This window comes from Liolophura sinensis, chromosome 1 (genome assembly GCF_032854445.1).
Source record: "Liolophura sinensis isolate JHLJ2023 chromosome 1, CUHK_Ljap_v2, whole genome shotgun sequence".
Lineage (NCBI taxonomy): Eukaryota > Metazoa > Mollusca > Polyplacophora > Chitonida > Chitonidae > Liolophura > Liolophura sinensis.
This window is the reverse complement of record NC_088295.1, coordinates 21,460,320-21,486,736: the sequence shown is the minus strand read 5'-3', so window position 1 is coordinate 21,486,736 and position 26,417 is coordinate 21,460,320. Positions and strand designations below refer to the sequence as shown.

General features: G+C 39.7%; 2 protein-coding genes across 2 annotated transcripts in view; both read left to right on the top strand.

Annotated features, from left to right (window-relative positions):
* LOC135466841 (phosphatidylinositol 3,4,5-trisphosphate 3-phosphatase and dual-specificity protein phosphatase PTEN-like) overlaps positions 1-4,907 on the top strand; it is a 33,450-nt gene extending 28,543 nt beyond the window's left edge. The window contains exons 8-9 of the mRNA XM_064744577.1: positions 1,246-1,443; positions 2,044-4,907. Of these exons, the coding sequence (XP_064600647.1) occupies positions 1,246-1,443; positions 2,044-2,430 (585 nt within the window). The 3' untranslated portion in view covers positions 2,431-4,907. The remainder of the gene's footprint in view (positions 1-1,245; positions 1,444-2,043) is intronic.
* A 12,557-nt stretch (positions 4,908-17,464) lies between these two features.
* On the top strand, positions 17,465-19,646 carry LOC135470548 (2-hydroxyacylsphingosine 1-beta-galactosyltransferase-like). The gene is made up of 2 exons (XM_064749597.1): positions 17,465-18,775; positions 19,530-19,646. Exons 1-2 carry the CDS (start codon positions 17,465-17,467, stop codon positions 19,644-19,646), a joined length of 1,428 nt encoding a protein of 475 aa, XP_064605667.1.
* The last annotated feature ends 6,771 nt before the right edge of the window (positions 19,647-26,417 follow it).

The following is a 26,417-nucleotide window of genomic DNA, read 5'->3' as shown; positions in this document are numbered from 1 at the left end:
GTGTGTGTGACACATAAAAAATAATGGTTATTTCACCAACTGAATGACAGAGAATCCCAAGTAGCATGAAGCCAAAAGGGCTCAAATGCATTGGGTCTCATTCTGCTGTTTGGAAACGTTGAGTGTGCAATCTACTTCATCCCATTGCACACTTAGAATGGATGGCTTGGAGTAATTTTGTGCATCACATTTGGAAATTTAGAGGTATGTTGTTTAAAAACAAGTGAGGTGAATATTTGACTTTTAAAATTTTAGAAATTTACTAGTGTGTTGTTTGAAAACAAGAGTCAGGTGAATGTTTGATTTAAGAATGAAATTGGTCTTATGTGCCAGCGAGAAAACATCTAACATGTCAAAATTTCAATTAATAAGGGACTGAAATCTCTTAACCTGGTTGGCAAAGATGGCTTTGGTCTGAAAAAGTTGTTCCCCTTGAATGCCTTTCTACATACATATATTATTCTTAGTTAAATGTTATATTTGAGAATGAGGTTGTTAAACTTTTAGCAATGAATTTACAGTTATTAAATTTTTAGTTGTTTTAAGCAGCCTCAGTTTAAATCGACATCAGATCTCTGACTTGTGGGTGACGTAGGGTAAGAAGGTTTGCTATTATAAAGCGCTTGGTATAGTGCAGTGTTTATCTCTAGTTTAAATCTGACTGGCATGTAGATGATATACTTTTGAACATTGCATACTAACATCAGCACATTGGCTGATAATTGGATGAACATTGTCAGGCTTAATTATGTCCACCACCTTATGGGGTTATGTTTTTGCCAGCAGTTATTTGTATCTGTCTGTGTCACCAAATTTATGGAAAAATTTATGCAGAGAGTTGGATGAAATTCGTTGCACAGCTTAGCCTCTTGTAGGTATTTCTTTTGTGTTGTAATAGAACGGCCATAAGTGGGAAGGTCTGCTAGCAACTTGCAGATGGTCGTGGGTTTCCCCCGGGCTGTGCCCGGTTTCCACCCACCATAATGCTGGCCGCCGTCGTATAAGTGAAATATTCTTAAGTACAGCGTAAAACACTAATCAAATAAATAAATAAAATTGTAATAGAGTATTGGCCACCTGCGGATTGTTGTGGATTTCCCCTGACACATTAATTTATGCGAAGATCATTGGTTTTCTTCATGGTCATTAAATTGCAATTTGTTACTTTATTTTTGTTCTTTTTTTTTTTTTTTTTTTAGTGTTAATGCATGTAAGAATATTTTTCTGAATATTTTTACTTCTCAGGAGAAAATGCTTCATTTCTGGTTTAACACATTCTTTGTGGGAGAAGAGGAGCAGCCAGAGGAACAAAATGGCCAGTCATTTCACAAGTGCCACTCTGGCTCTGCTGGTGGTCCACTGCTAACCCTAACCCTGGCAAAGTCAGACCTTGATAGGGCCAACAAGGACAAGCTACACAAACTGTTCAGTCCCAATTTTAAGGTAAAATTCATTTGTAGAATTTGCTCAGCTCGTTTACCAGCTAATGGACTCTCTTACCAGCAGTCACCTAATGGGCTCTCTTACCAACAGTCACCTAATGGGCTCTCTTACCAGCAATCACCCAATGGGCTGTCTTACCTGCAGTCACCCAATGGGCTGTCTTACCAGCAGTCACCTAATGGGCTCTCTTACCAGCAGTCACCTAATGGGCTCTCTTACCAGCAATCACCTAATGGGCTCTCTTACCAGCAGTCACCTAATGGGCTCTCTTACCAGCAGCCACCTAATGGGCTCTCTTACCAGCAGTCACCTAATGGGCTCTCTTACCAGCAGCCACCTAATTCTCGATCCCATGACATTGACCTGCATCATATAAGTGAAATATACATATTCTTTAAAAAGGTGTAAAACTTATATAAATAATTTTCCTAGATTTGACGCTGCAGAAAATACACAACTTAAAACAATTTCTTATGAAACAGCAATCAAGCGTTAATGTTCTTAAAACAAGATTTCAGCACAGCTGTTATTCTTCTCAAAACTTCTCTTTTGGGCCTTTAAGAACGTGTATTTGTATACATGCATCTTATTGTTTTGCAGGTGAAGTTATACTTTAGTCCAACTGACCCACCAAAAGAACGGAGTAGAAGCATGGAGGATTTCACGTCACATCAAAAACTGTTTGTCTCTGGTCAGAAGTCGCGGCTTGAAGTGACGCGGTCCAATAGTAACCGGAGCATAGAAGGTTCGCTTAACGCATTGACTGTGAGCAGTGATTCAGGGAACTTACGGACCTCAGAGCGTCCATTGACGTTTGTGGGCCCAAGTGGGCGCTGTGATACGGGTTCACTGGAGGGCAGCATTGAAGGTCTGCCCATCAACTCTCAGGGCTCCAGTGATAACGAGGGAGTGTGTGATTTGGAGGATGACTTGTCAGAGACAGAGTCTGACGATGAGTGGGAGGGCTGCGAGACAACACAAGTATGATAACAGCTCTTCCCATTAGGCCACTTCAGACTACAATCACTACCTGTATATTTTTACATAAAGATATCTTCATAGTGTAACTCACAGATGGGAGGATGCGAAGAAGTTGAGGACTGAACTGGGGTGTACCCCTGTCTCTGCACAGCTGATGTTAGGATGTGGTGAAGTTGATGACTAGACAGGAGTTGAGAAGATTCATGGGAGGATGTGATGAAATTGAGGACTGGACAGGTGTTGAGGATGTGATATAGTTATCGACTTGGGTGCAGATGTGATGAAGTTGATGACTCTGCTGTAGCTGGGATGACTGGAGTGTACACCTGTCTCTACTCCGCTGACACACAGCTTCATGTGTATTTATTTTATTAGTGCTCTGATACTAAACCAGACCAGCGCTCCATAAAGTGGTCTCAAAACTAAATGGTATGGAGATTTTTTAGAATTCCTTTATTATGTAAATAGTTCAGATTGCACTGTCTTTTGTCCTCCCCCTTGTACATGTATTAGCATTGTATGCTCAGTCCTCATCATTTGATTAAGTGCTTGGAGAATTCAACCTCTGGTTTTATTTCACAGGCATTGTTTTTGCTTGCTCAGACTGGTACAAGTGTTTTAAGGTTAATGTGACAATTGTCGGTTTAAACCATATTTTAATTATAGACACTGAATTTAATGTATGTGTCATAGTGTGCTTGTATAGGAAAATAATTTCTAAAATTTGATTTAGTGATGAAGTTATTTTTCATAACGCATTGTACAACAAACAGTAGGCCTACACATCACACTTCATTGCAGTTTTAGAGGTTGTTGTTTTCCTCTTGACAGTGCTGCCTAGTCTCTCAAAGCTTCAGATATATACACATATTTGTGAAGTACATCTGTTTTGCCTTGATTATCTTTTAAAATTGTTTTCTGGCACATGAGCTCACCAGGGGAGATAACTTCAGATACTCACATTTCATCGCAAGCAGCAGTACACAGGTCTGGATGTTTTTGTTTGGTCTATAGAGGAAATGTCAAATTCTTTCAAAATCGAACTCTTTAAATGGTGAAGTATGAACAGTCTTTACTCAGCCTCATTGACTCATTTGCATGTAAAACTTATAGGGCATTGATAAAATTGTGAGAATTGTTCTAATCGTCTCCATGTCATACGAATTGATTTGCTTTTTAGATGCTATACTGCATGTCTAATCATGACCACATAGGTTTGAACAGGCAGATTTTGTTGGGATTGATTGAACTGTTTCTATATTTGCTCCTCTGCAATCTGTTTGAGGTCAGCTCTTACATGTAAAGCTCTGTACAAACAATGATTGAACATGCCAACTGTTTACAAGCTAATTCAGGTAATTTCTGGAAACCTGCTATGATTTGCATCACATAGGACACTGATATTACCACCAACCAATGAACTAACATCATTCTTTTTGGCTTTCAAATAAAAATCTGCTCAGACTGCAGCTGTAAAGCTTTATAACTTTCAGTAGTTCTACTCACCAGAGAACAGCCATTCTTGCTTAACCAGAGATGAGTGTCACATTGCTCTAAGTGCAGATCACATGGGATTTGGTTTTAATGACAATGAATGTTCTGGTACATTTGTATTCAAGTGAGGCAGCGATTGAGGAGAGATTTGCATAGCCCATCAGCATCCATCTTTCATCCTCATTTTCCATTTTCATTCATATATACCTGTAAATATAGCTCATTCACAATATACAACAGTCATTGCACAGGTATGTAACAGTATTTTAAAATTCAACCTGAGGAACCATGCTATTTACATCTATTTCACTCTCAGTGTATGTAAATAGTGTACTTGCTACCATTATTACTCCAGCTGCTGGCCTAATTTATTCTGCAGCATTACTCTTTTTCAAGAGTGACTTGTCAGATCTATGAAGCTACCTGCATATGCATGTCACAGAAATTATAATTCACAGATCCTTGTGTATGTAAAAGAATAACTCAATCCTAAAAATTGAGTTGAATCAAGTTCCAACCAGTCACAGTTATAAAAGCTTAGGTCTTTCTGTTGAAATGTCACTGTATAAACATCATCTCCTCTTGCATACCTTATGATTACTGTGTTATTAAATGTGAAGTTCTAGCTTTTAAATTTTAGGTGTTAAGCTCATTGAACAGGCATTCGTCAGTACAGGTAGCATCATTTGTTTATACATTTAAAGTCTGGTGAAATACTTTTTACCATTTGTCAATTGTTTGATTTTCAAGCAGTGTTTTTTTCTTTTTTTGTTTGCTTCTTTTTTTAATTAGTTTGTAAATAAAAGCAAATGTACTGGTTATATTTTGAATCTGTAGAAGAAATCCTGTGCTTTCAGTGATCAGTTGGGTGTAGGTGTAATCTATACAGGTATCTTGTTAAGCCTATCACAAGGCACCAGTCTGATTGACAATATTCATTATCCATGATGAAAAGTGACTTACCATCACTTCAGTCTTTGGAATTCATATGTGTTCATATATTCATATATGGATATGCATCCCAAAGTTCAGTTACCTGTTCACACAGATCCTGTCCTCACTCCTGCATCCTGTCAAGCAGCTCACATTAACCATAGTTTGATTCTTCCTCGGCGTTACTGAGATTCCTAGTGCCTCAGTTGAGTTGGCTACTGTGGTTTTATTGTGAAATCCTGTGTAAGAGCAGGCTCATCTATGTCATACCTGTGGTAGCACATTTGTGCCTGAAGACAGTGGGCAGTAAAAAATCATTGAAATGCTGTTCTAATATAACAGCAATTACACCAGACACCTGGTAAATGTACAATAGTACACAACAAGTCACAGGTCTGCTAATATGTTCAGTGCACTCTTAAATCCTGGAAGAACAAGGTCAAAGTTGCCAAGGCAAACAAATGTGTGTCAGGCGGTATGAGGACTCTTTCTCCTTCAACTTAGCAATTGTTCCCAAATCGTTTCAAAATATTACGAGTAGTAATTTTACTGGCTAAAGATTGATGAGTCAAAATAATAGAGCTTGTATCTGTTCACAGCAAGAAATATCTTCTTTCTGTAAAACCTCCTACTTAGGTGCATTGTTACATGTATTAAGTGAACATTAGATCTGTTGTTGTGTTCTGAAGTCACTTGTTCAAAGCTATTTAAAGCTATTCTGTGCATACATTGATATACTTTGATATACAGGACTACAAAATAGGGGTTTATGTGTTGCCCTCATCCATATACAGTGTATATTTGAATCATTGTTAACAATTTGTGTTTAAGTGAAACAGATTAGAATGTGGCATGGGGTACAAGGTGTGCAGGGCACGGTTGTTCAAGTTACACACTGGGTGCACTCAATTATCCATTCCATTTCCTAAGAAATGTACTTGTGTGTTCTTTATGTGAACAGAATTTTTAAATGGAATTACCGTCCTCACCTCAGAAGTACTTAACTTTCTGATAACTAATGTTTACATTTTTGGTAAGCAATTTTGTTTGTTATATTAAACCCAGAATTGCTTTGTACAAGAATTACAAAAGACATACTTGTTTCATAAAGCAGCCTGTTTAGTCTTAAAGCATTGAATATGATATCTTTCATTAAATGGACACAAGCTGTCCCTTTCAAATTATTATGAACTGGTAGTGCTCATTGTGATCATCCCGGTATGTTATTGCATGTAGTTGCCTTCTTGGCAATACCTTTTGATGTGAACCCATGTGTATCTGTGGCCCCATAGCTCATGGGGGTAGAAAGGTCCATTGTGTTAAGTGACTGTGGTCTATCTCAGCTTGTGGGATTGCTGAATCCTGCGAGTGTGATATGTATAGTCAGCCATTGTTTCTGTTCAAAAATGTAGATAGATCAGATTTTTGTAGTCATTGATAAAGGTGATCATACTCCTATTTTTCTACCTGTTAATATGTTGAACTATGAGCAGAATCTAACCAACTGTTATTGAAGACGAGCTTCCACATAAAAGCCTATTGTCAGTGATCTTGCTACATATTTATCTGTACATGTTGCCTACCTAAAGCATTATCAATCACTTCTATTAGTCACAATTTGGAATTCATTCTACATTAGAATATAACCCTTTGTTCATTACATTCATTGTTACTTAAATCATTTCCTGTTTGTGTAAGATGACAAAATTCTTAGCTATGGTTTTCATCAAATCTTTACTTTGAATGGATCTCAAAGGTAAATCCACTGAAATGTATGTGCTACATTATTGTTCTTTGCAGACTTGTTGTTCAGTGTGAACAGGAATTGCATGATATTCACAATGTAGTATGCCAGCATCAAATATACACATCTATTATATTTTTGCTCCATTTGAAATTTGTTAAAAATTACCTGCATTGTTATGGAACTGTTAAACCATATAAATACTATGGGAAGCTGTTAATCATTCGCACAATTTTTAGACTACCATTTATTAGCAAACTGAATGTACATTGTTTCTGTGTGTACTGGAACCCACAAATAATGTTTGTTACAAGAAGCTGTTATGATCCAGTTATGGCTATCATTGGTAGTGTGTCACAGATATATAATATGAATATATATATATATATATATATATATATATATATATATATATAGAAATGTATTTGAGCTGTGTGTCAGAATCTGTATGAACTGTTATATACTTGTTAAGAATCTACGCTTTGTTGTGTTGTCTCTTAAATACATGTACAGAATTCTTTACAATGTTTTGTGTTGTTTATTTTATTGTTTGTTTCTGTAAGAGAAAATGCTTTAATGATCACCTTCTAGGCTTTCTCCTCTACACATAGGAAGGAAATAAGCAATGTATGCATACATTGAAGGAAATAAGCAATAGCTGTTCCAGCCTAATAGTCTTGGGATGTAAGTGCCAAATCAAAGGGGTGTATACCAGACATTGACCAAAATAGACATTTTGGTCGATGATTGTAAGACCAATTTTCAAAACAACTTGCAACACAAAGTACAAGATCTAAGAAAGTACACAGGGTAAAAAATTAGCACAAATTCAGGCAAAGATAAGCAGTAAACAGTTTTCAACAAGGATGGAAAGAATTACAATGAATGAGGCAAATGAATTAAATTAGTATGTAAATAATGTAGGCCTACTATGCTAGTTTTAATATAAGCCATCGATAATCAAAATATTATGGATGTATCTCAGTTGCACTTTGATTGCAACTGTTCAAATACCCAACATGGAGATATTGTACAATGATGTAAGCCTACCATCCTGCAACAGATCGTCACTTACAAAACATGACCTCCTGCATTCAAAGAGGCATAAGTGAACAATAGGCTTATCAGTGCTGAAGTGTGAATCTCGATATATCTTTTTGGAATTGATGTTGTTATGGTCACTAATGTGACGTTTGTAATGTAACGGCAAACTGATAAAAAAACATTGATTTGCCTTTTCATGATAAAACATTGCCAGTACCGCTGAAAAATTGTTGATTTATTTTGTTGTTTTTTTATGGTATATTAGTTAAAGGTATACGCCAATGTTCGTTATGTGTTGCCTGATGTAGGCCCCATATTTGTCTGCGTAAGAATCCTCAATCAATTAATCACTTCAAGTTAACATTGTGGGAAAAGCATCCTTAGATTAGCAATGCATTTCAAGCGGTTCATGAGAAGTTGTGGTCGATGGTAGATAAACACAGCATATCTGCCTTAATTCACTATTGTATGAGAGTTATCGTTCGTTGGCTTGCTTACAGAACGATTGACGAGCACGTGAAGCTGGTTGGGCTGCACTTCGAAATTTGCGTTCAAACTTGTCAGTTTCAGTACATTACACTGATTTAATCGCCACGAAGATTAGTTCTTATACCTTCCTTCCTGAGATGTCTCATTTACCAAGTGTTTATCTACTGGTATATTAAATATTATGGCTTTGCTCATTCATAGAATATTTCCCTCTTGTAATATAGTAGGCCTATATTATTTTTCAGTTGGATGCCTGTGAATGGTGCTTATAATAAAAGAAAGCAACAATATGAAATAAGATTCATCATACACACAGCTGGGATCTATGCGTAAAAATACTTCCAATTATTTTTTTTAATTTTATAAAGAGTGTTGAAAGGCATTCAAATATTTGAATACTATGGTGGACTTTATGAGCCATACTGACGATGTCTTGGAACGCTGACGTCAAATCACCCTTTTTCCTGATGTTCACGAGAAGGAAGGGATTTTTGGGAACTTTATTTCGGTAATCTTTTACTCATGGTAAAGAGAATGATTCCAATATTTAGTGTCGGGATTAGGTCTTTTACTTTAAGCTTAATGCTGTACGTACTCTATAAATGTTAAAATTTACGGTTGGAACGGACTTTTCCAAGTGGTTATGGCAAACATCCTGACTTAAAGTAGCAGCCGATCGAACGTGAGATTTCATCGGTCAGGTTAGCTGCGGCCCATGCAGGAAATACCATCGACTCTAAGTGTCATATCGTGGGCCTGGCAGTTGTATGACATGTAGGTCTAGAGGCCTATACATTGAAGTGAACAACGTAATAAAATCATCTGCTATTCTATTGACACCTTCTGACTGAAACCACTGTATCCACTTCAGTCAGTTATTTTTGCCCGGCTATAAGTATATGGATACATACACGTTCGTGGAAGGCATTGCCAAGTTCAGTTCAAACACTGACTAAACAAAACTAAAGAGCCAGGTCAATGTCAGTTGAGTCCCTTAATCGGCTCTATTGCAAAATATTAACCACGCGCGCCGCGTTATAGTGTCCGATTTAGTATGTATAGCGGAGAGAAAAGGATTGGATGCCATTTAGTTAAACTGAAGCCGTAAGCAACGAAGCAAACTACTAGTCAGTCGTTCTCCGTCGGTGCACGACCCTGGCTGGCTAAATGAGCCAACTTTGGCCATGTCAACGATTATGAATTCGCGTGTGTCACGCTCTTGCTGGTTTGGCTGTGGTTTACTCCCGGGTATCCAATTGTCATCATCCACAAACCTGGCCATTGTTATACATATAGAGTGAATGATTCGAAGCTATACGGCTTTATTTAAACACCAATGAAGTAAATACATGTCTTTAATTAGTTAACTACGGTTGCTTATTTGTGCCATGCAATCTCATTTGAATTCATTCTGTTTTCTACATGTACATACTTGTTATACGGAGTAATACCAAGCAGTTTATAAAGGTTTGTCCATCATTTTTTTTTTAAGAAAACATTCTTTTATACACAAAATCATTTTACACATAATTTTATTCATTTTTTAATAATGAAAACTAGACTTTTATTATGTAATTATGAGAGACAAAAGTGAAAGGAAAACGTCTGTGTAGGTTTTAACTGGCTGTTGCGTCCTCCTTCTGGGCTTTTATCAAATATATGATATACTATATAGTCGGCGTTATATTTATATTTGCATTGCTCATCACGCCAGTCAACCATGTCAGAGTTCGAATCCAGCTTATGACGCATTAGCCGCCTGTTTTTCTTCTCAGTTTTTGTTACGTTTTATGTCTGGTAACAGTTCCATAGTTTACCGCCGCATGATATACTTGCTGATCCCATGCCATCGCTGTCAGCCTGACAGCAACATTATTAGGCTTTCAAGGTGAGAGGTTGGAAATCATATTGTTTCTAAACGGTTTATTAGGCTTCCAAACCAAAAAGGCTTGAAAGACTATTGTTGTCGTACTATTAATTAATTACTATAAATGGTCCATATAGGTTAACCTGGGGGAAACATATTGAAATAGTTTCGATTATTACGGGTCGTGCAGGTTAAAGTACTGGTCTCCTATTGAAATCGCACCGAAAGCTGGAAGCCAATTTTTTTTTTTTTTTGCTAAGATGATTTTTTTCTTCTCTTAAAGATCGTTTTAGCTCTTTGACGAGAAAACAGTGTAACACAGCTGTTAGCTTTTGACACAGCTCAAATCGCTTGGACTACCTGCTGGGATATAAAAGTTTATGCACTCAACAACTATTTGAGAAGTATGGATTTAGGCAATTTTTCTTCCCCAGAACCGATTATTGGATTTCCTTGAAAATGTATATGATATGCATGTTTTAAAATATTTTTAAATATTGAAAAAAAAAACAAGCAAAAAAAAAAACAAAACAAAACCAAAAACAAGATATCAGTTAGAAATGTTGTTTTGCCTGCTGAAGAAGTATCTGGTTTTATATTTTCATGCAATGTATAGGATTCCTGTAAATTGCAATTAAAACTCGCAGATGTGGGGGGGGGGGGGGGGGGGGGTTATGGTTTTGTTGTTGTTGTTGTTGCTGTGAAGCTGAAAATTGGAGCAGTTACTGTCCTTTATATTTGGCCGATGAAACCATATCCCTACAAGCGACAGTTTTGTCGTAGCATGTAACAAAAGTCACGTTACGTCAGTTTTACCAGTGACAAAGTTTACATGTAGTTAGTGTAGCTCAAGCTAGCTGGACTCTCTGTACCTAACAGGAGCCATGGGTTAAGCTAGCAGGGCAATCATTATTCCTATGAAGATGAATGTTGGTGACGGCAAGTATTGAAAATAAGTTCATGTTATATTATATGTATAAATGCACTCTGATGGTTAGGATGGATGTTCACTTTTTACTTTTTAGAATTGTGGCTCACCAAAGTGACCTAGGCGTGCTTAAGCCATGCACTGATCCCATCCCAAGTTCTTTCATATCCGAAAGAGTTATGGTTGGGTTCAACTATAGTCTCAACCCAAATACCGCTTGTTTTACTGCAGAACTGTGCTTAGCGTTTGTACGAAGTACGCCGTTAAATCACTGTCAGTTGAAGTAGTGTAGCGACATGTAGTCGCTATAGGCCTACATGTCATTTAGTCTGGTGTCCACCATGCAGGGAGAAGTTATACAGCCGTGTAGCTGTCTTCACATACCAACAACTGTTTCATTATCATGAGCTGAAACACATTCTCTCTTCATGCCAGTAGCATTCCCTCTGCTACCTCTGCTGAAAGAGCTCTCAAATCTGATACACATGCTTAATTAACGTAATTCAGAAGCTGCTGTAAACTTCCTGGGATGGCATGAAGCGGAAAGGTGAAAACGGATCAGACTTTACCATTCATTGATACATATTGTGTTTTAAATATGAATACAATGTACTTCTGTGGTTCATTTGTGGGCTATCGTGACGCCTATTGTTAAAGTGGTTTTTATTTCGTTGCACATGCGAGACAAAGTCGGAATGCTGACTTTGTGTAAGTTATGTGAACATTACAACCATTAACATCTACTTCGACCAATGAAAATTTCTATTCGTCTGACAAGGTGTTTTGCTCGTAGGGAGACTTCATTGTCTTACACGGATTATGTCACTTTTCACTCGTATCAGAAAAATTGTGATCTTTCGACAGAGCGTAGAGTAGATAAGAAATCAACGCAAACAACTGTAGTGTATACAGACCGCTTTGCAGTTCTGAGATGAATCTATTAACAGCCATTGCTCGGAGCTAAGCAGGATATATGAATAAGCAGTATTCTTTAATCAACATGATTTGTTTATTGCATATGTTTGAAATTATGCAATCTGAACAGATCGTTGTGTATCATTACTTATGTCACATTCTCTGTTTATGTTCCTATCGGGTTTTAATCAGTGAATAAATATACATGCGGAGATCTCGTCACCAGAAATCGTCTGTGTTCCAGTCATTTCCACACCCCTGCAGTGGAAATGTTTTTTCCTCCGATTATATGTTATCTGGTGTGAAATACAATATTTTCTCTAAAAACTTGATTAACCTATATACTTTGCCGATGAACCGTTTATGAAGAGGCAGTATTTAAAAAACAAATTCAACTGAAATAAGAGCGCCTGTCTGTAGACAGTGGTATAACCCAACCAAGTTCTATAGTTAATCAGGGTCACATCATTGTATGGTATATCTATTCCCATGGTTAATGGTTAGAGCGTCCTTCTCAAAGTCGGGAGACCCGGGATCAAACCCCGATCGGATCAAACAAGATGATCGGGTCAACAAGATGGTACTTGTTGTTGACTCGCTTGGCGATCATTATTGAGAGGCTAGAGCAAGGAAACAGGACTGAGGCAGTATATTGTGACTGAGTTGGGTGTCATGTCTGGTAATTCGGCATGATAATTTAGTACTTTGGCGGCATGGACTCGCCCCTGCCACAAGAAGACACAGTACCTACACACACCTAATGACCCCTCGGCGTCAAATGACATACATACAACACATTTTGCGAGAGTTTTGAATTTTACACCATAGTGAAGACACTGAAAGGGAATAGAAACTTTTCCATCAACGAATTAATGCACACGTGTAGGGTTCTAATATCTGTTGTTGACCCACTTGTAATAAAAAGCTTTGACGTGTGACCTTACAACATCGCAGTGATGTCCCTTTATGCCGTGATGTCATCGTTTTACAAATCGGTGAGGGAAATCGGTGCATTTTAACGTGGGCAATATTAAAATGTTTTTGTCCTTTGTTTTTTGTTTTTTTAAAGTGGATTGAAAGGTAAGTCAGGTAATAAAAAGTCATGTTTTGCATTTACATTACTGCGTATACCCACCCATGTTCAAATGCACTGATTACCCCAACTACGTCGCATCAAAAAAGGGACGTCACGACGATGTGTGGTTACGTTAGAGCGGAAAGTCATAGGAACTGGGAACTCCGGTATAGTCCACATAGACTATAAGCAGCATATAGTCCCGCTCGCAGACAATCTTCATGTTGGTTTGTCCTCACACACCATACACACAAACAGCTGTTGTTCACTATCCACGGGACATAAAGGCCCAGGCCAAATCGGTATTTTGCAGGGTCGGCCAGGCAGGCAACAGGGTTCTCTTCTCGCGCCAGCCATGTAACATGATGACCACTCCTTCTTCACAGACCGGGAAACTGCAGTACTATGTCACACTGAGTCTGTGGGCAAAAAGGTAGAACTCTCTGGTAAATTTTGTGACGATGTGAACGCCATCAGGCGACAGACAGAAAGCCTTACCCGTGCGGGACGGCCTGATGGCCTAATGACCTGCAAAATTAGGGTATAGAGACGGGGCAAATCCCATGTTATGTAGCTAGGCTACAGGGCCCGTGTACGGGCTAAAACCCCTGATGGTGCAAAATAAGCCAGTAAGCTGAACACCCTCCCAACGTGGGCAGTCGGTGAGAAAGCAGAGACCGAGTTTAAATTGTTGACCGAGATTTTGGACGGCGATCATCAATTCGTGCCACTGGCTTGGAGAACGGCTGCTGGAGATTCTAACATCCGGCTGCTGTTGTTGAACCTGGACAAGTCTGCTAATCCTGCGGAGTTTGCCGGAGAAACCCGAGGTTTGCTGAGTTGTGGCGGGTAAGCGATAAGATTTAGACAAGGTTATAACTCAGTAGCACATTTATGCTCAGTTCCCAGTTTATAACATCTTCTTGTTGTTAGTTAACGGCAGAGCATCAGGGTTATACTGATTTGAAAAACAAAATCTTCAACTATAGTTAACTTTTCTGTCGCCGCGTTGTCCATTCGGCATGCTGGATGTGGCCCCAGAGTGGCACCAAGTGGAATTCAACTGGCCTTCCATTTTGCTTCTCCCGACCCTGCATAGAGCTATATAAGGTATGAGGGTTCATAATGGATAATCTATCATGCCATATATTCGGCTGTATGAGGTACACTAAATACCGCAGCTCTTTTACTGCGTCATCGCTTCAGAGGATGAATACGATTGGTCTAGGTTTTTAGTACACCAGAACATGTGTACTACCACGCCTACATGATAGGCCATGTGAAGGTACACTTTTTCGTTCCTTCTTCACGTGAATCACATGTTCATCAGAGCAGATTGACCAAACGTTCTGTATTAGACATAGGCCTACACACGCAACTGTGAAATGAACGCCGTCGATATTGTCAATGAGAACGATGGACTGTACGTAGAAATTGCACGGCGGGTTAAATACTGCATGTTGCGAGCTATATATTCCAGATGGTTTCGGAATCAAGCAACCGGTATACATTCAGGCAATTACATACAGCAAGATGAATGTAACACCATATAAGAGCCAATATCTTACCAACCCTCAAAGTGTTGGTAAACTAGAATTGTACTACATGCCCAAAGGCCAGATATAGTAGCAACGAATGAGCACCGTAAAAAGCTGAGCAAGCGAGAGCACGCATTCAGTTTCACCTCAAACTTATCTTGTGGCACCAGTCAAATATAAATCCACTTACATTCTTATATAGCATAACTGAAAAACGGAATACCTCAGCCATCTTTTCATCGCGTTGCGACGCGAAGTGTGTTACCGTTTGACGAAAAGACATACCGGTATTAATGGATATGTAGGCCTACTCGCACATAATAAGTTTCATCAGATGTCTAATATATATAGTTGTTTAATATTGCAGTTTGTGATTACAAAATTAACAGAGATAAGCTATTATTAGCTATTATTAGCTATTATATTTTCCACAATATGTATTCACAGTTGCTATTTCCTATACGATACCGGTAGTTAAAGAATTGTAAAATAAGGTGGAGCCGTGTTTCTGTTTTATTACATGTCAAACTCATCGGACACCGTGTATACATATGTTGACATGTACACGTAATGGCAAGTTGTGTCTGTAAATCGGAAGAGATTACAGCGGAATGCTACAACGTTAGACTGAAGATTATGAAGGTTTAGATTACAAGCCACTGAGGTCAAAGCGCGTGTCTGGAGATTCGTTGGACAAAGGGGAAAATTCCAATCGCGGTGTTTAACTACAGGAGAGCGGTGGAGCCAGTTGGGTGAACGTCAGAGTCGGTGTCTTCCCCGTGTGTACAGCCCTTCCCTGGCACATCACAGGTTTCCATTTCAGCCAGTCAGTTGGCGCCTTTCAGCTGGCTAGGCCTCCTTAACTCGGACAAAAGTTAGGCGCTCACTAATTTAATTCTCTTCTGTCCTACCTGGAAGATTGTTTTTTCTCAAAGCAGAATAACATTATTTACTGATGTTTTTCTAGGCGGGTGTTGAAGGTACAGGTGTTAAGGGCTGGCTACATGAAAAATGTTGATGACTTAGTCTTGACTGCTGATAGAACTGGCCCTTGGCCGATATAGCACATCAGGCTTCAGAGGTAAGTATATCCATAACATGGCTTATCAAGTTGGGAACGGAATGTAATTCAGTGAGTAAGATGCGTTACCCCTACCCATGATCTCACGGGGAATTTGTAGATTCTCCAACTTTCGCATGGGCCTTAATGTGAGAAAGGGCCGACGGCGGGCGGACGTATAGGGATGCTCTTGCAGCCCTTCATTTGTTGAAGCTTGTTTTCCACAAATATGGCGTTCAGATCTGTGTACGTCACATGTGGGCAAGTTCGTTAGTACATGTAGCGTGCCACGGGTTGTTATTTTTTTCGGGCACACCGGTTTCTCCCTCTCAAAAATTGATCGCCATCGTATAAGTAAACAATTCATGGCGTAAAAACAACAATCAATTAGTCAATCTATAACGAAGTAGGCCTGTTTCTGGCAGTAGGCACATCAAGAGACCTGTCTATTGAGTCATTGTAAGTGTTTTGTATTTTTTTTCTTTTACCTCCTACCATATTATTTTGTGTCCTATTTCTTGACTTGAATCAACTCTTTATGGTAGCGGCGTGATTTATACATATAAAACATTTGAAACTAAAGCCCGGGGTGGATGGGGCGGGGGAGTGAGGGAGCTTGCTGGGTCAGTTAAATTTCTGGCTCGTAGCGATCATTAGGACTTTGACCAAAGAGCACACGTCCATTCAATAATCAAACGAAAGCCTACGTTTCCTCTTGGTTATTATCGCATTAAGCAGTATGACCGATTCGCTTTACAACTGACAGTATATGTTGGTTACTGGTTGGACTTATCTTGTTACAGTTTAATTTTGATTATACGAATTGGAGCTCGTCGGCAAAACGGTATTAATTATGATTTTAAAATATGTGAAATCGTCACGAGCTAGTCCTCAATGAAGAACACTATCCACTCAAAGCTCATCATACACGGGAGTTTAAACCTTGTCATACACGCGTGCTTAAATCTCGGCATACACGGGTGCTTAAAGCTCGTCATACATTGGGAGCTTAAATCTCAGCATACACGGGTGCTTAAAGTTCGGCATACAAGGGTGCTTAAATCTCGACATACACGGGTGCTTAAAGCTCGACATACACGAGAGCTTAAATCTCGGCATACGCGAGAGCTTAAAGCTCAACATACATTAGTGCTTAAAGCCTTAAAGCTCGACATACATGGATGCTTAAAGCTCGGCATACACGGTAGCTTAAATCTCAGCATGCACGGATGCTCAAAGCTCGACATACATGGGTGGTTAAAGCCTTGCGTACAGGAGTGCTTAAATTACGGCATACCCGGATGCTTAAAGCTCGACATACACGGGTGCTTAAAGCACGACATACAGGGTTGCTTAAAGCTCGACATACACAGATGCTTAACGCTCGGCGCACACGGGTGCTTAAAGCTGGACATACACGGTTGCTTAAAGCTCGGCATACACGAGTGCTCAAAGCTCGGCATACACGGCTGTTAAAAGCTCTGTTTACACGGGTACTTAAAGCTTATCATACACGGGTGCTTAAAGCTCGGCATAAACGGGTGCTTAAAGCTCGGCATACACAAGTGCTTAAGGTCGACATACACGGGTGCTGAAGACCCAACTTAAATTGACTCAGTTGTTGGGTCTTGTGCATGTAAGGCGTTTGTGCATGGTAATCGACGCTACCCAACTGGAGTGGCACTCTAGTCGTTACGTGTATGCCAGTGCAATCCAAAGTCGTATGGACATCATCGACTGGACCCATCTGTGAACGATCAGTCCAGTTGAGTTGAGAATGGCATACACGAGAGTTTATAAATAATATTCATTATGTGAATAATTTTATTAGTCATACAATGAAGCATATCGAATTTAAATTTTTTTATAACCTTTATTTGCACTTCAGGTCCCCGCAGAGTTGAAGATATAATGAGAGGTGCGGGCCTGAGTAGTGGGATGGTCGTGACCATTATGGCTGTGTTCACGGTAGGACGGGCTATAAGCGCTAAGATTCTTCTCATCCCCGCACCTCTGTACAGTCACTGTCTGGAGGTGTGCCTGATCGGCCAGGAACTTCTCAGCAGGGGGCATCAAGTCGTCGCCTACATCATCTCTGACTTTGACACCAGCGATTGTCCGGAGAGCATGGGCATTAGGGTCATTCAGTACAAGTACGTCCTGGGAGTGGAGAAGCTACGTGAGTTCCAGGACAGGTACGCTCGAATGGTGCTGGGCAATCACACTGAGGCCATCGACTCCTTCCAATTACTGAACGATGCCCAGAACAACACTTGTTGGCCAATTTTGGCGGACGAAGAAGCCTTTTCGCAGCTGCAAAAAGAGAAGTTTGATTTTGCCATCGCTGATGGTTTTTATACATTTGCATGCTACCTCTTGATACCTTATAAACTGAAGATACCGTATGCCGTGGTATCTAGCCTGATATTAGACTATCCCTCAGTTAGACCGTTCTTACCTAACATCAAACCTCATCCCTTCACACACTTCACGGACCAGATGAGCTTCATGGAGAGAGTGGTCAACACGATCGTGACCTTGACCCCGTATTACATGGGTATATACCTGACCCCCATGGACATTGTGTCCAGGTTCGCGCCTGAGGTCAGTCGGCGTCAGGTCATGGACCTGGTCTCACAGAGCGAGCTCTTCTTGGAGAACACCGATTCGGTTCTCGGCTACCCTTTTCCTCTGATGCCCAATGTTATCCAAGTCGGGGGTATCTCCGCTGGGCCACCCAAACAATTGCCCAAAACTTTAACGACATTCTTTGAGAAAAGTTCTGAGGTTATTGTGGTGTCCTTTGGCTCGGCTTTTGAATTGCCGAAAGAAATCATTGACAAGTTCATGGCGACCTTTAAACTGCTGGACATCTCTGTGGTGTGGAAGACAGTGGACGAGGGCCACGTGGGTAAGGTGCTTAAAACAAGGTGGATGCCTCAGAATGACGTGTTGGGTCACTCTAAAACGAAAGCTGTCATATATCACTGTGGTAACAACGGGCTGTACGAGGCGTTGTACCACGCCGTGCCTATCATCTGTATACCTCTTTTGATTGACCACAAATTCAATGCTCATAGGATTCAGTCGTGGGAAGTGGGGAAAGTCTTGGATGTTCAAAACTTCACGCCCGCAGAACTGGTGGCGGATGTAAAAGAAGTTTTAACCAACCAAACATACCGGAAGAACATGGAAAGGGTGTCTCAAATGTACCGGGACAGACCCGACACTCCTCGGCAGAGAGGCGCTTTCTGGATAGAGCACGTGATCAAATATGGCGGCCAGCATTTACGTTCTCACGGGAGCACAATGCCAGTTTATCAGTTTTTATTGCTGGATGTGTACTTATTTTTTATCGGCATTATTTCCTTAGTATCGTATTTCATGTATAAAATAATGGCATTGTGCATTCGTGTATGTTTCTGTCGTGCCAGAGCCAAACAAAAAACAGAATAATGGTGGAAAATGTGATGCGGTGCGTTACCTTTCTCCTGTACTTTGTTGTGACGTTGGTAGCTCTCAGATCATTCGAGGAACCCGTTAGTGTTCGGATGCCTGAATGAAACACATTTCCCTACCTCTGACATACAGTCATAACCTGACCGTCAAGACCACACGTTGACACGGTAAGAAACATAGGTGGCACAGGTGTCCGAACGCTGTTTATACCTATAACATATAGGTACAGAACTTCAGTGCCTGGAACATAAGCCCTAACTTCACATAACTGGACATAAAATACGGAAAAATAGTCTAGTCTCAATCACCGACCAATTGAATTGTTCTTTTAATAAAACACGCTTCGCTGTTATTGGTCGCTAGCAGGCCCTTTGACCTTTACTGGATACTTGTCCGACTAAACAAAAACCCCACAAAGTTATGGGTTTCAGGCTATGTGTAGCCAAGAGAAAGCATGTTTGTTTGCCGATCCACACATCAATGTAAAGCTTAATATGTCTGCTTTCGAATGGACGTCGTTAGAATGAGATATGAATATTTTTCCTTCTTTTATGTCCAGTTATGTAAAGTTAAGGCTTATGTCCCAGGCATTGAAGTTATGTACCTTGTTATATATATGAGGCGTCGGTTTAAGCAGCGTTCGGACGATTCTGCAACTTATGGTAAGAAACAATGAACTGTACACCACAGGCAAACCTAACAAACGTATCACATTTACTGACGCGTGTGTGTGCATATACTGCGTGTTGATAGGGTTTTCTTTTTTGTTTTGAGAGCTATAGTATGAACTCAGAGCTCAGTTGTTTAAAAATTCAAGTGTACTTTTCTTTTCGATTGGAACCTCATGAAACGACGTTTAGACAGCTTGAGGAGTTCACAAACACTGGAATTACGTGGAATTACTGTTAAAATGCACATAGTTTAAGCGGTCACTAATTGTTACGGGCACATATACAAAACATTGATGTAACCTGAACACAAATGGATTTCCGAGCTGCGCAAACGTAACATTTATTACTTGTCTATCATACCATGTTAACCTTAAGTATTTCCAGAAAACGGACGGAGCGTGCTATGTTTTGCAAACTCAGCAGTAAAAACCTTCACGTATGTTTGGTGCTGTCTGCATGGGACGCCAACAAGTGGTTTGCTTTTTTGTTATTACATCAGCATTTCATGATACCAATCAATCCCGCGAGACATTAACTTCCCTGGAATATACTGTCAGTGGAATATAGTACATGTACTTAGTTATTCAAAGCACTTGTAATCATCATGTATAATGCGATCATCAAGAACTATGCTCTCGTGTTTTTCATGAGTGAAAAGCATCACTTGCTAATAGATGTGAAATCATCCCCTTGTCGCTCAGGTCGATTGCCAAAATGCTCACAGACAGATCGTCTGCGAAATGACGCGAGGACTTCCCCGGTATGCGGTTGAAGTTGTTATGTAACAGATGTAGCCGATGGAATAGGCCAAGCTATAAACGTTGTTACTAGCCATCAGCTTTCTGAATGCCGTTAAATGCATAGGATAATATCCTTTTCTGTCTGATGTCGGTATGTTTTGTCTTAAGAATTATGCCGTGAATATATGACAGTGTTTTCGTATAGACATTTATTAAGAAGCTAAACTGATAAACAGATGCTGTTAGCTGAAGTAAATAGCGTTGAACTTTTATTTTAGAATACTTTATATATCTGTATAGATTTACAATAATATATTTAAACTCATCTAACATATAGCTCGACAATATATGAAGAAAAATAAAAATAAATTCTTGTGTGGTTCAAATTATTTCCCTCCATTACCTCACTTTATTAAGCATCAAAGAAGTAATGCGTTATAAGCAGTGAAATATTATGGTGAAGGTAGAGTTCCACTGAATTTTCAAATTATTTCCTGTTTTTCGATTTATAAAACTATGATTGCGTGAACCAACACGATAATTCTTTATGGCTTACTACTCTCACCAAACCAGACACCAAATATGTGGAAAGAATTTTGGTTCACGCAATCATATTTTTATTATGAAGGGAATTCCCTCACCAATCTGCTTTTAACCCTACTTTTGTCTTTTGATGAAACAAAAAGTATAGATCACATCACTCCAATTTTTTACACACATGTTCTTCAGTACTTACTTTTTCTTTCTGAAAAGTTTTGCTTGTTTTTCTGCACGAAAAGTATACACCTCACCGCTGCACCGATGTGGGACGATTTCCTATCTAGTTGCAAGGGGTCCTTTTTGTGGATACCACAAATACAAAAGGTTAAATCGCGTATTACTGAAATGTGTTTACATTAGTCAACTGTAAGTAAAATTAAAGATACTACATTACACGGCCTTCACGTAATCAGTGCAGATAAGCAGAAAAAGGTAAGGAACGTAGTGTGAACTGAGCCCGATCCTCCGGACGTGTCGCCGCCATTGAAGCTACGCATTCCCATGGTTACAGTGATCGTGCAGGTTCAACTTGAATATTACCATCTTATGTTATATATGGAGAGATACTATACAGGTTGTTCAGTTTATATGACAATGTTTATGCCTGTCGTTGTTCAGAACGTGTTAGTTTTGATTCTTTGCTGACGGTTCTTCTCATGAAATCAGGAAACTACGAATTATTCCTCTCGGAGATAGAGTATTTCACACTGGCCTACATGCGCTGACATCTTGTGTAGTCTTTCTGACTGGCCATGGAACATGCCATGGAAATGTTAAACGTGCCATGGCTTATAATTTTGGATGTCTTCGAAATGTGGTTTGAATGCCAACACATGTGACGATGGTTAACCCAGTCAAAGTCAGACGATTTAATGGCAATTTAAATCTTCTCCAGAAATAAATTTCCATGATACAGGCCTATTATAATTTTTGGGTGTATATATTTATTTTAATGCGTTTTGTATATTGTAGATTTTAATAAATTTATAAAACGTTGTATTCTATTTTCATTTTTGTTCTGTATTGATCATATCAAATTATGATTTGGGTGAGGCCAAAAACTGTCTGGTTGAAACAATGTTTTACACACGCTTTGAACAAAGGGGGGTAAATATATAGAATTGTTAATGTGGAGATGAGAATTACCTCCCTTGTAGATTGACTTAAAATTGTCTTTGGATTGCATTATTAAAACCAATAAATTTCGTTGCACTGGGTCATTTTGTAGGTGCGAACATTTCCTTTGTTTACCAACAGCTAACATGGCCTAGCCCGGAGTTATATTGTTTTCTTGTGAGGGAATAGACTTTGGTGTTATACTACGTCACACACCTTTGTCTACAGCTGTGTTGGTACAGGCCTACATTGTATATATGTATATTGATCAGCATGGGCCTGGTTTGCGGAACACTTCATGTCGTATACGATATGATGCATACACTACAATGCATACAGGTAGTGTACACAGAAGGCTAGAGAGATGGCTGTGTACAAAGCTATAGAATTATAATGTTTGTCTCAAATATTGGTGCCAGGCGCGCAGCTGAACGTTTTCCTTATCGAAAGGCAAAGTAGTTCAAAGTCTTATGAAGAGCTCTGCAGCTTCACTGCTATTTGTCCCCATGGGGGAAAGTTCAGACTACAACAACTCGAAGACGTCCATATATTTGGTAAACACGGATTTCCTAAGTCATTGGAAATGTAGACACGCCAAAGCCAGCATCAGTAAATAGTGCTTTCACAGTAACCCAGCCGTTTAATCAAAAAAAAGGCAAATTTTCAGCGATAAGTTCCGTGGCAAAAAAATGGTCGAAGCACCAGGGCGAATTCAAAACATGCGCGAATGGCCATGGGTTTTCCCCCGGCCCTTGTGGTTTTCGTGTGTTTTTCGTCCCAGCATAATGTTGACCGCGGTAGTGTAAGTGAAACTTTGTATGTACGGCGTAAAACAACATTCAAATACATTATTATCCCCCGACATACTATAATGCGGAGATCATGCATGCAGCTCCGCCCATTGGACCGTTTTATCTTTTCAACGTTCTTCCTGCAGTTGTTAATCGAATTTCATGAAGCTTGGTAGATGTCTTTGGGGGCCAATGTACTCGTGAATGAGATTGCAGCCAACAATGTTCTGTCACCCATGTAGGTCAATAGGCTTACAGGGAGCCTATAGGGGCCTATATAAGCCAGGCCTAGGGTTTAGGTCTGCCAATCTTCTCCTTCCCAAGTCAAACAATCAGCTAGAAAACACGGATTACGATTGCAATTGCTATAATACCGTGGTAGTATACAGTGTATCGAACTATTTCAAATGTGTGTAAGCCTGCATGGGCAAAATGTTATGCAGTCTATACCTTCGATTGTTTCCTCATTATGCCAAACCTTTACTACACTATTTATAACCACTCCAAAACAACACATTTTGTGTTTGTGCTTTATGAAAACCGAATGAGGACATTCCTCCGGGGAGCGACAACGCGTTCATGGTACCGTTTTCTGCTGCCCCGGTTCTCGACACCCAGTGAAAGGTTTGTTTGGCACAAAGTGGACATTTTACCAACCACACAACTACACTTATAAATCAGTCGACCTCTTACATTCCTTGCAAAATGGCCAGCTAGACAGCAAACAGAGAAATAATAGTTCCCTTCAAAATATATCTGGGGATACATCTACATGTATCTCCGGCATGGTCATGCAGATAAGGTTATATCATTTTTTCTTAACTGCCAATGGTAATCCAGGAGCTCAAAACACTATGGGATCAGGTTCTTCACAGTGTTTATACAGCTTCCCGGTTAACCATTGTGAGAAACTTGACATGACAGTTCAGACACGAACCCTCCGGTAAAAGCAATTCTCGGTCGAATAAGTTTTCCCAAGAGTTACGGCGTGTCAACATATGTTATGATGTTCAAATACGAATAGAGATCAAATACAAATATAGAAGAAAACCTCTGTGCCTTATTATTGTACATCATTCTCGTCTGTTTGGTCTACATAGTTCTACATAATCTGTATCATCTGAACAGATAACTTGGTGCCCTTCTCAGCTCAGTTTGAATTTGCTCAGATGAATACGGGTCACTCAAGAGAAGGTCTACAGACTCAACCCCCTCGTTTAATTGAAGCAAGAGTAAATTCACAATATCTGCGACTTTAACCTAAATGTTCATTTCGCCTTGCCCCCTCGTATGTATATAGTGAATCACACGTGTCAAAACTTAGGATGTGAAAAATGTGACCGTCCGATCGACAGACAGAGTTACTTAGTTGCTTGTCGCAACAAAAAAACCAAAGGGAGATGCCGAAGTCTCGACACATTTAAGTGCCATGTGGCTAGGCAGACATTTGTTTTTGTGAGCATACATTACTGGTAGATACGGAGCAGTAAAAGTGACATGGTGGAAGTGAAATTTTTTTTTAACCTCCGACTTCGAAAGTCCTGGGACCAAGTTTACAAGTCGAGGTCCCGAGTTTAAAAGTCGGGGCCCCAACACGATTGACCAATCATAAAGGTTACGCTATAATCTCATCTGTATAAAGGGTGCTACTGCCTGATCGTCAGTGCCACTATGATCTTGTAAATTAACTTTAGTCGCTTCCAAATTATACTTTCTCAGTCCTCAAATGTCCGTTTAGACGGCAAGGAAAGCCAGCACGATTTATGGTATAGCCTTGAACAATTAATAAAGTAAACACTCAACCAAATAATACGATAAGTTTAAAACTTATCACAGCCGTCCTCATGTATGTGACATGGAGTTAAGGTCTTTGGTCCTAAAGTATATATAGCTTGCCTTAGTCCCACCCTGGTTGGATCAAGCACATGTATTCGAATAGTGTCTCACAAATTGCAGTTAAGATGCAAAGAACTCAACTAGACTATATAAGGGCTGCTTTGCTGATACAGGGAAATGCATTGTCCATCTATATAAAGTCGGCCTAAAACGATGTACTCTTTTATTCCTTCAGTACGTCACTGTTTCTGCGTAGACTTAGTCGTGCCCGTCAAGAAAAGTCGTACACGTACAAGAAGTTAACAAGCACTGCAGCGTGGCAGCTGAGAATATGTGTTTTTAAACAGATTGGAATTGACTTGTGTAGGCGATGGTGTCCATTGAAATCCTTGTTCGTGATTTAAAATACAAGTTATTCATCTCATGTTAAGACCATAGTCAAAACATGTAGTTGTCAGTGAGTGAGTGAGTTACTGCTTGGGGTTTAACGTCGTACTCAACAATTCTTCAGTCATATGACGACGAAGGAATCCTTAGGGTGCATGTACATGTAATGTGCCTCCTTGTTGCAGGACGGATTTCCACCGCTCTTTTATTTAGTGCTGCTTCACTGAGGCGACTTACCGAAGGCAAGTAAGCGGCCCCGCCCGAGCCATTATACTGATACGGGTCAACCAATCGTTGCACTATCCCCTTCATGCTGAACGCCAAGCGAGGAAGTTACAACTACCTCTTTTAAAGTCTTAGGTGTGTAGTTGTCAATGAAAGATGCTCGTCTGTGGCTGCCCTATTGGCTTTGTGATGGTAAACGACCTGTGACTGGCCAATTAATTCGGGGCCCCGAATTGTAAACTCGGGTGGTTGAAAACATGTTTTTTCTCCTCTTCTTCTTTCTCTTTTACGGCTCCGTTGGTAGACCTGTCAACTAGCCAGTATAACTGCCAACTCATATAGGGTGCAGATTCATTTTTGTCCTGGCTGCACATGTGCTCTGTAACTCAATCGTCCCGCCTAACGAGAAGAAAGATTGGAGCAAAAAAGTTTGACTGTTTGTGTTCTTCAAACAATGATTAACTTGCTTCCCACCTTTTGTGGTTCGAAGCTGTGTCCTCTTGTCGCACATTTAGGTGTCAGTGTATTTACGCAGTACACATGGGCTGCAGTTTAAAAGCAGAAAATGATGTAATTTACTGCGATTTGGACCACTGTGCTGTCAAATCTCCCATTACTTCATTGGCAGCCTCTACGAGATAATATGGACCGTTAGTTAGTGACTCGTAACAGAAAAGTAGAATGAGTTTTTCTATTCTAGTCAGAAATTACATTTTACAAGTTGCGCTTGTAACTTCTAAGTTTTAAGATCTTTAGTGTCAACATATCCTTATGCCACGTGGTCAACGCATGTATTGCGTAAAAACAAAACTATTTTCTGTTCTAAATGGATGAATGGTTATGGCTTAACATCACATCGGCAATATTTCATCCATATCGTTGCGACCGGTTCTAAATGACACATTATTTCCGTAATGAGGTTTCCCCCAGAAAAGTTCAGGTAAACGCATACATTAAAACTTTCACTCATTTGAAAGCTTTTTAAATACTAGTTTTGAGAAAGTATATGTACAATTTTTTTTCGTATATTCTCCCGTACGAATTGCAGTTTAACTCTGCTGACCACTTTACTCCTAATGAAGCAAAGAAAAAAATACTTATATATACACAAACAGCTTTATTTAGAATACACTCAGTTTGT